This window comes from Bos grunniens, chromosome 1, assembly GCF_055505025.1.
Source record: "Bos grunniens cultivar Pamir isolate PY7600 chromosome 1, Bosgru_T2T1.0, whole genome shotgun sequence".
Taxonomy (NCBI): Eukaryota; Metazoa; Chordata; class Mammalia; order Artiodactyla; family Bovidae; genus Bos; species Bos grunniens.
In genome coordinates this window covers 122334997-122348770 of record NC_141165.1, presented here as the reverse complement: position 1 = coordinate 122348770, position 13774 = coordinate 122334997, and the positions used below count along the sequence as shown (strand labels likewise).

General features: G+C 37.4%; 1 protein-coding gene across 7 annotated transcripts in view; it reads right to left on the bottom strand.

Moving 5' to 3' along the window:
- Positions 1–653: 653 nt before the first annotated feature.
- Positions 654–13774, bottom strand: part of VGLL3 (vestigial like family member 3) — a 49974-nt gene continuing 36853 nt past the window's right edge. For all 7 annotated transcript variants that reach the window (XM_086321735.1, XM_086321779.1, XM_086321744.1 and 4 more), the window contains one exon: positions 654–1147. In XM_086321735.1, coding sequence (XP_086177861.1) covers positions 1104–1147 — 44 coding nt within the window. In that variant the 3' untranslated portion in view covers positions 654–1103. The remainder of the gene's footprint in view (positions 1148–13774) is intronic.

Genomic DNA, 13774 nt, shown 5'->3' with positions numbered 1-13774 from the left:
CAGAAACAGCCACTGAATGAAAGGTTTTGTCATGTGTCTAGTACTTTCCCAAATAGAATCCTTTCAAACTATCTTCAGGCAAAACTCACTTAAAATATGACTAAAATTGTCATGAATTAATCATTATAAACAAGAAAAATAAGTCACTGGCACTCAAAGATAGCATGGTTAAATGTTTTTGTTTTTTTTTTCTCCAGTAGTTGGTTGTAAATTCTGGTTCCATTTTATCAAAGTTGGATGGACTACAAAGATAATTCTCCATCTAATCCAAAGTTTATGAAAACTTTCTTAGTCAACCTCCAAGCAGTCTTTGGGAGAAATCAAAGTAATGAATAGCTTTTATTTAGTGTGATCATTAAAAAACTTCCTTTTCAAGCTACACACGTAACTCAGAGCTAAGTAAGCTATCATGGAATTAAATCTTCACTGAGACTTAATGTAAAACAATACTATATTGGTTTGGCTATGGTGCTACTTTCGCAAAAAGGAGAAACTATCAAACATTTGAGGTAACTTAGAGCACAGAGCATATCACAGACATCTTAGAGACAAGCATTTTAAACACTTTAGCCAGTGCTTCTCTGAGAGCAAGTTCTTTAAACAGAACTTAACAATTTTTACAATATTAAAAAAAATCCCTCAAAAATAGCCCATCAATGCTAAATCAAACTTCCTGTATTTTTACAAAAATAGAAGAACATAGAAATACAAAATTGTGTTCCTGAAAGAATGAACATTTTCTTTGTGGTTCATCTTTTCCTGACAAGGTAACTGGTTCAAAAAGAAGGAAAAAAAAAAGTCAAACCAAAAATTAAACCATATATTGATAAAAGCAAGACAAAAAGAAAAAGAAAGAGAGAGAGTTGCACAGTTGGCAAAGGCTCAGATGAGGGAAAGAAATAAACAAAAATGCTTTTCTTCAATGTCTAGGACTCATTCTGCTTTCTCAAGAAAAGGCTCCAAACCAAAGTCAGCTGGATAGCACTTCCTCTTTTCCTTCCACATTTAATATGTCCCACTGCAGAATGACAGTCCCTGGCAGCATCTTTTCCCAGTGGGACCATGGATTCATGCTCCAATTTAACTTGATAATACTGTGTGTTTCAGTACCACGGTGATTCCTTGCCCTTGTCTTGATGCTGTAGACCTAGAAAAGGTGTGAGAAATAGAAAAGTATCAATATGTGTAGCACTTGAGACTGGGCATTTTCTACAATACACTAGATACAGAAACCAAAGTGGCAACTGAGCTCACAAGTTTCAAAAAGCCAACCAATACTAAGTGACCAAGAAAACTCTAGACTGGAGCAGTGCCATTAGCACAGTACACATTCTTTACTGTGGCCTTTATCTTACTAGAGTAGGTATGAATAATAAATAAAATAATATAAATGAAGCTTTCTTATTTCTAATATCAAAAGTTACTGACATGGGAAAAAAAGGATACAACTAATCTCTAGGGCGTATTTAGGCAGCGTTTCAGTTAACACTTTTCAGCAAACATCAGATGATACTTTTGGACTAAGGCAGTGAACTAAATTTACTTATTTTTATTGCCTCTTCTTTCAGAAAATATTTGTGTGTGTGCATTCAGTCATGTCCAACTCTTTGTGACCCCATCGACTGTAGTCCGCTAGGCTCCTCTGTCCATGGAATTCTCCAGGCAAGAATACTGGAGTGGGTAGCCATTTCCTTCTCTGGAAGATCTTCCCAACCCAGGGATCGAACCCAGGCCTCTCACATTGTGAGCAGATTCTTTACCATTTGAGCCACCAGAAAAGCCCCACTAAAGCATCTGTAGTGATTTTATTTCTTGTCTTTCAACTTGTCAAATAATTGTGTAAAGCAATGGATGTCATTACAAAACAGATACAATTAGTCAGTCATTATGGGAGTCATTAAGACACTATACTAAACAAATTACATAAAATGAAAAAGAACAAAAAGGAGTCAAAGAAGCACCTCATAGAACCACAAGGCACGATCTTTGGTTTTATAGCATTTGTATACTGGGAAAAATCAGCTCTTTCTGAATGCCAAATGATTGGTGCCGTCTTATGTTTTATCTCGTGTACTAGCATTATGTTTAGACAGACAGGCCACAGTTTCCCTTTCCCATTTCAAAAGAAGAGGAGGAGGAAGACAAAAAATAAAAAGGATCTGGGGCATATCAACTCACTCTAAGTTTGCTTTATTCAGTTTCAAATAATTTTGTGGTCAGAATAATTTGCAACCTGACAAAGTCTCCGTTGGGTGACTTTTATAATCTAAACCACCTTAACCGACAATCTGCTGACTGCATAAATATTTTTTTCATTATTAAAACGTCTCATCTTCTGTATGACTCAGTATTTTCCACACTTGAAGACCCCATCAATCTATAGAATGTCAGCACTGCAAGTCATGAATAGTGTTGGAATCATCAAGTGGTTTGAGTGTCTTTTTTTCTTCTTAAATAAAAGCAATCCCTAGTTTGCAAAGAGATGACTCCACCAAAATCATGTTAGCCTTTTTCTGTGGACAAGAATTATGTTACTTAACATAGTCCTAAATATTCTAATCAGAGTTAATGGTTGGAATAACTCTTGCTCTTCAACTGTGTTTCCAAGTCTGCATTACTCCAAAGCAAACCTTAAAAAACTCAGTTCACCTATGGCCTACAACATATTAAATGGCTAATGTTGTCCTTTTGGCTTAATTTCTTCTCATTGATGGGACATAAATACAACTTTTCCTTTGATTACCAAGTATCCATACCTGTAAATTTCAAAGTAAATATAAAGAAAAGGAACAACCACAGACAAAAGACTCTACTACTAGTAAGTTGTAACAGGGATATGATTTTTCTTGTTAAACACTTGTTGAAGGAAGATTAAAATATTTAAGAATCAGTCAGTACACTGAGTTTTCCCAGTGGTGAAAGGAGACAAAATCATTAACTCATGATTCTTAATGTGGTCTTGTTGTTGTTCAGTCACTAAGACATGTCCCACTCTTTTTAACCCCATGAACTGTAGCATGCCAGAATCCTCTGTCCTCCACAATCTCCTGGAGTTTGCTCAAATTCATGTCCATTCAGTCAGTGATGCTATCTAACCACATCACCCTCTGCCACCCCGCTTCACCTTTGCTTTCAAACGTTCCCAACATCAGAGTCTATTCCAATGAGTCAGCTCTTCACGTCACGTGGCCAAACTATTGGAGTTTCAGCTTTAGCACCAGTCCTTCCAATCAATATTCAGAGTTGATTTCCTTTAGGATTGACTGATTTGACCTCCTTGCAGTCCAAGGGACTCTCAAGAGTCATCTCCAACACCACAGTTCGAAAGCATCAATTCTTCAGTGCTCAGCCTTCTTTGTGGTCCAGCTTTCACATTTACACATGACTTCTGTAAAAACCATACTTTTGACTGTACAGACCTTTGTTGGCAAAGTGATGTATTTTCTTTTTAGTATGCTGTCTAGGTTTTTTCATAGCTTTCCTTCCAAGGAGTAATGATCTTTTGATTTCATGGCTGCAGTCACAGTCTACAGTGATTTTGTGCTCCAGTTGCTTTAGTCATGTCCAACTCTTTGCAACGCTATGGGCTATAGCCTGCCAGGCTCCTCTGTCCATGGGATTCTCCAGGCAAGAATACTGGAGGGAGTTGTCATGCCCTCCTCCCCGGGATATTCCCAACCCAGGAATCAAACTCAAGTCTTCTGTGTCTCCTGTATTGCAGGTGGATTCTTACTGCTGAGCCACGAGGGAAGCCCCCACAGTGATTTTAGAGCCCAAGAAAAGAAAACCTGTCCACTTTTTCCCCTTCCATTTGCCATGAAGTGATGGGACTGGATGCATAAATCTTTAATCCATGATCCTTACATGATCTACAGATACTTGGGGGTTCCCCAAATTTTCTTACAAGAACATAAAACACTCTACTATTATTTTGCTACTATTCATGCTTTTTTTTTTTTTTTTTGCTTCTCATTCCTCAAACTCTAACCTATATGAAATTAGTTTACAACACATTTTGAAATCTACTTACTGGCTTGCTGAAATCACCCATGTTTATCTCTTGATATTAGTAACTCTGTTTTAGGTTGTTTACTCTGTGATATTTTCAGTGAAAGTAAAATAAACATCACAATGATAATGTTAGCAAACACTTTCTTAGGGCTGAACACACTAGACATTGTGCTATTTTATGTGAAATATTTAATGCTTCCAATCACGCTATGTATATACTGGATATATATATTCATTTTACAAATAAGAAAAGTGAGAGTAAGAGAGGTTATGCCAATTATTATGTGGTAGAACCAGGACTGAATGTTTGTGGTTTGATATCAGAGTCAATAGTTTTAACCACAATGTATATGGCTCTCCTTTTGTGGATTATATTGTCTGTAGGTTGTGACACCAGCCTGTATTCTGGCAACTCCTGGAGTCAAAATCCTTTCATTAAATCAATTCCAAGAAAAGTCAATACATTTTAAATATTGATTTTTGCACTATTTAGAAACACCCTGATTTATCAGAACTGATACCAGTGTTAATAAAATAACTGTGTTTTTTTTAAACTATACATTTGCAAAGTTTTTCTAAGTCACAGAAGATGATTACACAGTCCTTTGTTATACTCCAGATCGTGTAATAGGACATGTTGTATGAATAGATGTGTAACCACGCCTCCCTGCCCCCACCCAAATAAACTGCCACAGTATGAAAACTGAAGACGTAGGGTGGCCATCTGACTCATCAGGTGTTTGTCAGAAATGGGACCAAAGAACAAAGATATCACACTGTTCACTTCAGAGTTTGAGAGTCTGAGATCAAGTCAGGAGATAAACCTGAAAGAAAACACAAGCCCACAGACCCAGTTCCTCGCTTCAGTTCCAATACCATCACCACCTGACCATCAAAAGAAAAAAGAAAAACCAAATCCAGGAATAGAAAAACCGAAGTACAAACATAGGAAAGATACATTGAATACTTAGGAGTAGGAAAGAAGTTTTGGCTCAGTTCAGTTCAGTTCAGTCGCTCAGTCGCGTCCGACTCTTTGCAACCCCCTGAATCGCAGCACACCAGGCCTCCCTGTCCATCACCAACTCCCAGAGTTCACTCAAACTCACGTCCATCAAGTCGGTGATGCCATCCAGCCATCTCATCCTCTGTCGTCCCCTTTTCCTCCTGCCCCCAATCCCTCCCAGCATCAGAGTCTTTTCCTATGAGTCAACTCTTCGCATGAGGTGGCCAAAGTACTGGAGTTTCAGCTTGAGCATCATTCCTTCCAAAGAACACCCAGGACTGATCTCCTTTAGAAGTTTTGGTTAAAAGAAATCATATTTGGATTTCCCTTTAAAATTTGAAGAATCTATGTAACAAGGCATTGTAACTCATTTTCTAGCTGAAATTTTTGGGAGCTTATTGCTTCACAGATTTCTTCTCTTGCAAAAGACCTCTGGGAATAAGGAAGTGGAGATGGCAGCAGGGTGTGCCTAAGCAGAGAAAGCCTAGAAACTTCCCCCTCCCTTGTTTCCTTCAAGTCCTAGGTGTCTGATGACAAAAAAAATCTTAAAGTTCTCATGGGCTCCTCAAACAAAGATACAGAAGTTGCTTCAGAGAGATTTCTGGCAGGCCTGCCTCTTTATCCCATAGCTGTGATGTGGGTACCCCATGGCAGAAAAAATGATATGAGCCACCCTAGCTGAGCACCTCAGAGGCATCACAAACTTTAGGAAGCCGAATGACGTAGTCATCAGTGGAGCACTGTATGGGGAATGCACAGAGAAATGGTGGGGAAGGGGATATGTTTGCAAACAAAAGCAAGATAAGAATGAAATGACAAAGCTAAGAAGAGACAGCAACCACTTAATCAACAATGTTCACCATATGACTAACAGGAAAACAGAGGCAATCCCTAGGGAGAGAGTGAGGGAAGCATCTGAGAAGAGGATTCACCTAGAAGTGGAACAGTGTTTTAAACTGGGCAATGAAGAAATCATTGGGCTGGACTACAAATACTTAGAATTGGTGAAGTAATTATTACACAGGGAACTATAATCAATATCCTCTGATAAACCGTAATGGAAATGAATATGAAAAAGAATGTATATACAACTTGGTCACTTTGCTGTATAGCAAAAATTAACAACACTGTAAATCAACTATACTTGAATAAAATAAATTTAGAGAAAATGAATTGAAAAGCTAACTTTTCTGCTATTGGGTAGAAGTAAATAATAAACTGGCTTACTGAAAATGTTATACTCCAGCACATCTGAGTTTTAGGACCATGTGATCATCAGTCATATCCACTAGAAAAGCATATCCTACTTCAAAAGAAGAATAATCCCTTGACAACATCACTATCACTCTTAAGTAACTTTAATATGATTCCAATTAATTTTATTGCTGGAGATAAAAGAGGTAATGTGGTAACCATGCAGTGGTGAATATGCTGTTGATAAAAAGAGAAGAAAAATAGGAACATAAAACCTGGATGTGCAGGTGGAATATTTAATGGCTGAAAAGTAAAGAAAATACTGAAACGAAATATTTAGTTTCATAGATATTAGGCATCCAGAAAACCCCTGTGGATCAAAATGCTTGATACTATATTAAAAGACTGCAAGGAGATCCAACCAGTCCATTCTGAAGGAGATCAGTCCTGGGTGTTCTTTGGAAGGAATGATGCTCAAGCTGAAACTCCAGTACTTTGGCCACCTCATGCGAAGAGTTGACTCATTGGAAAAGACTCTGATGCTGGGAGGGATTGTGGGTAGGAGGAGAAGGAGATGACAGGGGATGAGATGGCTGGATGGCATCACCAACTCGATGGATGTGAGTCTGAGTGAACTCCAGGAGTTGGTGATGGACAGGGAGGCCTGGCGTGCTCCAATTCATGGGGTCACAAAGAGCTGGACACGACTGAGCTACTGACCTGAACTGAACTGATATTAAAAGACGCTGGTGGTTTATTTCCACGTTTAAAACATGAATACCTGCTTCATCCTTGCTTTAATAGAGAAAAGCCATAATTATCACAAATACAAATATACACAGTGCTGTATTGGCTGCTATATCAAAATACCCAGCCTTCACCAACAGCCTAACATCTAACACCGACACACTGCAAAATAACAAACTATGTGATGTGAGAGACAGTCACATTATCTTCTTCTACTTTATAAAATTATCACTGACAATTATCATACAACTTCATTTGTCTGAGCATCTGGGCAATCAGTTTAAACACTAATGAAGAATGTTTAAATAAGATCTAAATGGGGATAGTACCTTAACACTAATGAAGGGGTAAAAATAAGAGTGGAAAGCTATTCAATTTGGGAACTGATTTCATTGCAGGTAAATATCAAGATAAATCATGTTTAAGCATCAGGAAGAAGTCCCTTCATTTGTTTTTCAAACTTCAAAAAAAAAAAAAAAAACCCTCAAAATATCATAGATTTGTTGTTTAAAGATCAAGTTATGAAGTATTTAGAAAGTAAAAGTTCTATATAATGTACCCTGTCATCACACAACTTGCTGAGTATACTTCAGATGTACGTACATACACCACATATATCCTATGTGACAACAATGCTTATTTCACCAGCAATATTGACTTTCAAAACCATTTCATGTCAGGATATGTCGATCAACTCTTTTGAAGAATATTAATTCTTCAATATGCACATTATTCATTCTTCCCTATACCATAAATTACTCAGTTCTATATAGATATGCATAATTTGAATATATACACACACACAGTGTGTGTGTGTATAAAAATATATTTGTTACTTATGTGACTATTTTGGTAGGTGAGATAGCTTCCTGAATATACATTTGTATAATCACTGAACCCAAGTGTATAAAAATATTTACACTTACATAAACACTTACATAATTCATGGTGAGTGGTAAATGTTTCAGTAGTTTGCATCAATATTCATATTTTTACTATTATCATTATTATAGATTCAATGTATCTAAGTGTTTCAATTTGCATTTCCTTCAGTTCTTGTGAAGCTGAACATTATGTGATTTAGTATTCCTTCCTCTGTGTTTTATCTTTTGGCTGACTTTCTATGCTTTGATTAATAACAAAATAATTTCCTCATTGATTTCTAAATGCCTTTTGTATATTAGGTATATTAGTAGTTTTTTTCATGTATCACACACATTTTTGGCCAATTTAATGAGCACTAAATACCTCCATACTTACTACCTAAACTTTGGACAATAATTATTTTAAAAGTCATCACAAACAAGAATGTATTCTTGAACCAGACCAAGGATTAAACTTATTGTTAAACTCAATTACAATTATCCAAGTATCATTACAACTCTTACACACTAAAACAATGACAAAAGATACCTAACTATGAATGCATAATCATTTGTTAGCAGAGGGAGCGTTCTCAGTGTGTAGAGGTATTTTCCTAGGTACATTTAGAATTGTCTTAAAATGTCCACGTAGTAGTCTTGTCAGAAACAGTGAGGTGAAAGCTGTCTAAACCTGTCAAAATCTCTTTAATTCAGATTCAAAAGAGAAGGAGAAATTTAAAGCCCATTGAACTTGATGTTACTGGTAGACCATAATTTATTACATTATTGGAAGAAGCATGGGACCCACACACCTGAGGCCAAGATTGCAGGTGACTAGCAGTTCAGTGGCAAGGTGTCTCCCTCTGCTCTTGGCCCAAGCGGCAGGCACATAGTCTGTCTGCCCTCTCAGAACCCTCCTCCCTCCAAAACCACAAACTCGTGCACTGACTCTCCAACTTTTGCCCTTACTGATATCCATTTCCTCAGATTCCTGCACTTCAAATGCTCAGCTAGGAGGGAACTGGCAAGTACTTTAAGCATCAGGATATGTAATTACAAATCTGAACTAGTCATTCTACAATTGACCTTTAGGACAAATATAAAATACAAATCATAGAGTTGATAGATCTTTTGTTATTGTTGTTCTTTGTGTTTTTTTTTTTTAAACTTTTATTGGAGTATAGTTGCTTTACAATGTTGTATTAGCTTCTGCTGTTCAGCAAGTGAATCAGGTATACATATACATTATCCACTCTTTTGAATTTCCTTTCCATTTAGGTCACCACAGAGCACTGAGTAGAGTTCTTGATCATACCACCAATTTACCATGCTCAAAACATGAATGTCAGTGTGATAAGCTCTTGGCTGAGAGAAGCTGGGGCCCAGGAGGCACAATATGGTGTGTAGACACTGCTCACCAAGTCAGTGACCTCAATTTCAAAAGCAGATAAAAAGTAACTTTGAAGATAGAGACAAAGAATAAAGGAAAAAAGGAATGGGGAAGAGTGAAATAAAATACCTTCTGTAATTTCTTCTACAGACTTTCCCCCAGAACTGGAGAGGAACAAGACCAAAAAAGAAAAAAAAAGAAATGCCTAGATCATTTATTGTAACTGAAACCACAAGTTATAATACTCTCAAGAGATTCTAACTATCCAGACATCTGCTGGATAACAAATGCAGCCAAACATGCATCTTTAAAAAGGTTTCTAGGTTATGCAGTGACAGCTTTACGATCCAGAAAATAGATAATCCAACCAGAGGCAGAGGTAATCTGGATCCACTACTTATCCATAAAACCTTAATTAAGGACACAACACAGCAAGTATTCTACCTGAAACTATGAGTTAGTTAAGGACTCTCACATTTTAACTGCAGAAGTACAATGTATCTTTTATGCCTACTTAGTTTAAGTAATCATTCCCCCCCATTAAATCAAACCATATTGGAAAATATTCAGTAAGAATGAGACATGTTGCATATAGATCAATTCTTCACTGACATCAGTAATTTTTCATCTCACTTCTCTGTGGCATGAACACAAGCGTGCTCTCTGACATATTCCAGAAACCTCTGTCCAATCCAAGCAAACATAAATAGGGTTTCAATGACTGTGAAGATGCTAAGTGTCATCTGATAGTGCTCAAACAAGGCAGCTATGAAAATAAGCATTATAACGCATGCTTGTGGTCGACAAAAATTAAATCCCTAGTATATCAGGCTGTAACCAACCAAACAAACAAACAAACAAATGGCATATTTTGGCCTTTCATCTGTCTCTTGCAAGAATTTTTTTGGTCATCTTTTTGCCAAGGAATTCAGAACATGTTGGCCACAGACAACTGTTTGTGAAACACTATATTGTTGATAAATAGAATAAGAGAAGAGTTAGCCAGAAAGTGAATAAAAAGAACCTGTCAATTCACCAGCCACATAAAATTTTGTATAGAATCTTTGTAGGCTAATTCAAAATTAATGTAAAATTGCCTGGATACAAGTTACAAAACAGATTTTGTCATAGGAGCTGGTTCTTTTAGATGTACTGCTATATGTGATACAGTAAATAGGGAAGCAGTAATGAAAAGATAATTTGCTGATATGAAATATGCTGACCTCTGAAACAAGCCTTTTAATTCTTAGAGTGGTTATTTATTTGGAATCATGTGATAATTAAACAGTTTTTCAACCTCTATAGCTCCCCTCCTAGGCAAGCAAATAAGCTTCTCTCGGGAAGACATTGTGTACTTTGACAAAATCGCCAATCCCAATGACAGGGAGTTGATGACAACTCCTTCAAGAAAACAAAAGAAAACTGTGCAGCACACATTTGCTTGCAATTTTTAAGAAAACATTTCAGAAAGCAAGGGATGCCATCCAATTTATATAGCTACCCATAGAAACTTGTTTATAAAATTAATACTAGAATGGAAAAAGAACACATTTTACTCACAACTTTTGAAGATAGCGAATATTTTATTAATGGAGTTTCAGTGAATTTAACTACATGCATAGTCTAACTTCCTTGTTCTGCACATAAAATTTCCTTTCAGTCTATGAGTGACAAGAACAAATATCCCAACAATCCATAATCATAGTGAGATAGGATATATTTTTTAGTAATCTCTCATCACCTTTATTGCAGAAAGTGAAGAAGAACTAAAGAGCCTCTTGATGAAAATGAAAGAGGAGAGTGAAAAATTTGGCTTAAAGCACAACATTCAGAAAACTAAGATCATGGCATCCGGTCCCATCACTTCATAGCAAATAGATGGGGAAACAGTGGCTGACTTTATTTTGGGGGGCTCCAAAATCACTGAAGATGGTGACTTGCAGCCATGAAATTAAAAGATGCTTACTCCTTGGAAGGAAAGTTATGACCAACCTAGACAGCATTTTAAAAAGTAGAGATATTACTTTGCCAACAAAGGTCCGTCTAGTCAAGGCTATGGTTTTTCCAGTAGTCACATATGGATGTAAGAGTTGGACTATTAAGAAAGCTGATCGCTGAAGAATTGATGCTTTTGAACTGTGGTGTTGGAGAAGACTCTTGAGAGTCCCTTGGACTGCAAGGAGATCCAACCAGTCCATTCTGAAGGAGATCAACCCTGGGATTTCTTTGGAAGGAATGATGCTAAAGCTGAAACTCCAGTACTTTGGCCACCTCATGGGAAGAGTTGACTCATTGGAAAAGACTGATGCTGGGAGGGATTGGGGGCAAGAGGAGAAGGGGATGACAGAGGATGAAATGGCTGGATGGCATCACTGACTCGATGGACGTGAGTCTGAGTGAACTCCGGGAGTTGGTGATGGACAGGGAGGCCTGGCATGCTGTGATTCATGGGGTCGCAAAGAGTTGGACACGACTGAGCAACTGATCTGATCTGATTCATTGGGATATTCATTGAAGCTGAAACTTCAATACTTTGGCCACCTGATATGAAGAGCTGACTCATTTGAAAAGACCCTGATGCTGGGAAAGATTGAAGGCAGGAGAAGGGGATGAGAGAGGATGAGATGGTTGGATGGCATCATCGACTCAATGGACATGAGTTTGAGTAAACTCCGGGAGTTGGTGATGGACAGGGAGGCCTGGTGTGCTGTAGTCTGTGGGGTCGCAAAGAGTCAGGCATTACTGAACAACTGAATTGAACTGAACAGAACCACTTGGTAGAGAGTTCCAGATGGAGAAAACTATATTTTAAAATGTGAAAATATTCTGATGACCCTTCAAATCCTTATTTACTTGATTCTTTGTCTTCCCTTTTCTTATAATCTGCCCAATAATATAAAAGTACCTGGTTTTCATTGTATGGCCAACACCAGCTGACACCACTACTGGGAAATTTGGCTCTGACAAATATTACAGCTATTCTTCAAGAACAGAAATAAATTGAACTAGAAACAGGAAGTGATGGAAGAATTTAAAGTTTGTGTCTCTATCATGCATGATGCCTCACATGTCCAGTGTGACTTTGTGTTTCTGTTTGAAATGTACCATACGTAGGAAGAATAACGAGAACTTTAGTTCTGCACTATATGTCACAATCTAGAAAACACAGCCATGTGCATTAGTGCATTGGAATCTCCTGGTTGTGTCAGAGTAGGAAGTATCATCTCTATTTTGCATCTAAGAAAGAAGAGTGGAGAGATTTTGAGATTTGCTCAGCACAATATAGCTAAAATAGAATACAGGTCCAGGAATCTATTTTTCGGCCCTCTGCTTTTTCCATAAACATTGCAAAGATTAATGTTCCCTATACATTTACCATCATTTTACCATCAATTCTTCATCTTAGCTCCCTAAGTTTTGGAGGAAGAGTAAGTTATTCATAAAAATCAATATTTCTCCTTTTTCCTTGTCTCTTTCTCATATATACACAGGAATACACATAGGCACACACACTCAAACATATTTTTCTCTTATAAATTTCTCCTTCTCTCCTCCTTAAACCACATTAGTGACAACAATACCTTCAGTCCCAAAAGGAAACACAAATTAACAAACTAGTCTTCTCTGCTTTCATTGAAATGCATAAATACACATACAGGATTTCTTGCCATCTGTTTTTTCCAAAAAAAAAAAAAGGCATATAGGGTTTTCCTTGGTGGTCCAGTGGTTAAGACTTTGCCTCTCAATGAAGGGTTTGCAGGTTGGGTCCCTGATCCCAAGATTCCTTGGAGCCAAAAAACCAAAACATAAAACAGAAGCAGTATTGTAACAAATTCAATAAAGACTTTAAAAGCGGTCCATATCAAAAAGTCCTTTTAAGAAAAGGGCATCTAAATGTGCTTCTTCATCTTTTTTTTTCAGTCAGCAGCATCACACAAAACGTGCTTCACTCATAGATCCCCTCTTAATGGCAATCACTTGATTCCACTTCCGAGATATTATGAACATTGTTACAATAAACATTTTTGTACCTGTCCTCGCATGCTGCTGCTTATATTTGTGTGGTACAGACTCACAAGAGGAGTCAATGCTGGGTCAAAATTTAGGAGAATTTTTAACTGTAGTACATATTTCAGTTTACTTAAAAAAAAAACTTACACTTCTCTAATTTTGTAACAGCAATATATGAAAATAGCATTTTCCCTTAACCAAGATGTCTTTTACAAGGATTTACACACACACACACACACACAGGCATTTATTTGTATTATACAAATGCACCTTAAAACATTCAGAATTCTCTCAGAATGTGTCTGCATTTGTCCTGTAAGATTGGAAGAGAATCTCTGAGAAGAAACCTCCATGCTTTGGGCATTGTAACATTATGGCACCATCCTAAGGATGGGCTTCCCAGGTGGCTCCATGGTAAACAATCAACCTGCCAGTGCAGGAAATTCAAGAGACATGGGTTTGATCCCTGCATCCGGGAGATCCCCTGGAGTAGGAAATGTCAGTGCCACTCCAATATTCTTGCCTGGGAAATGCTATAGACAGAGGAGACTCCAT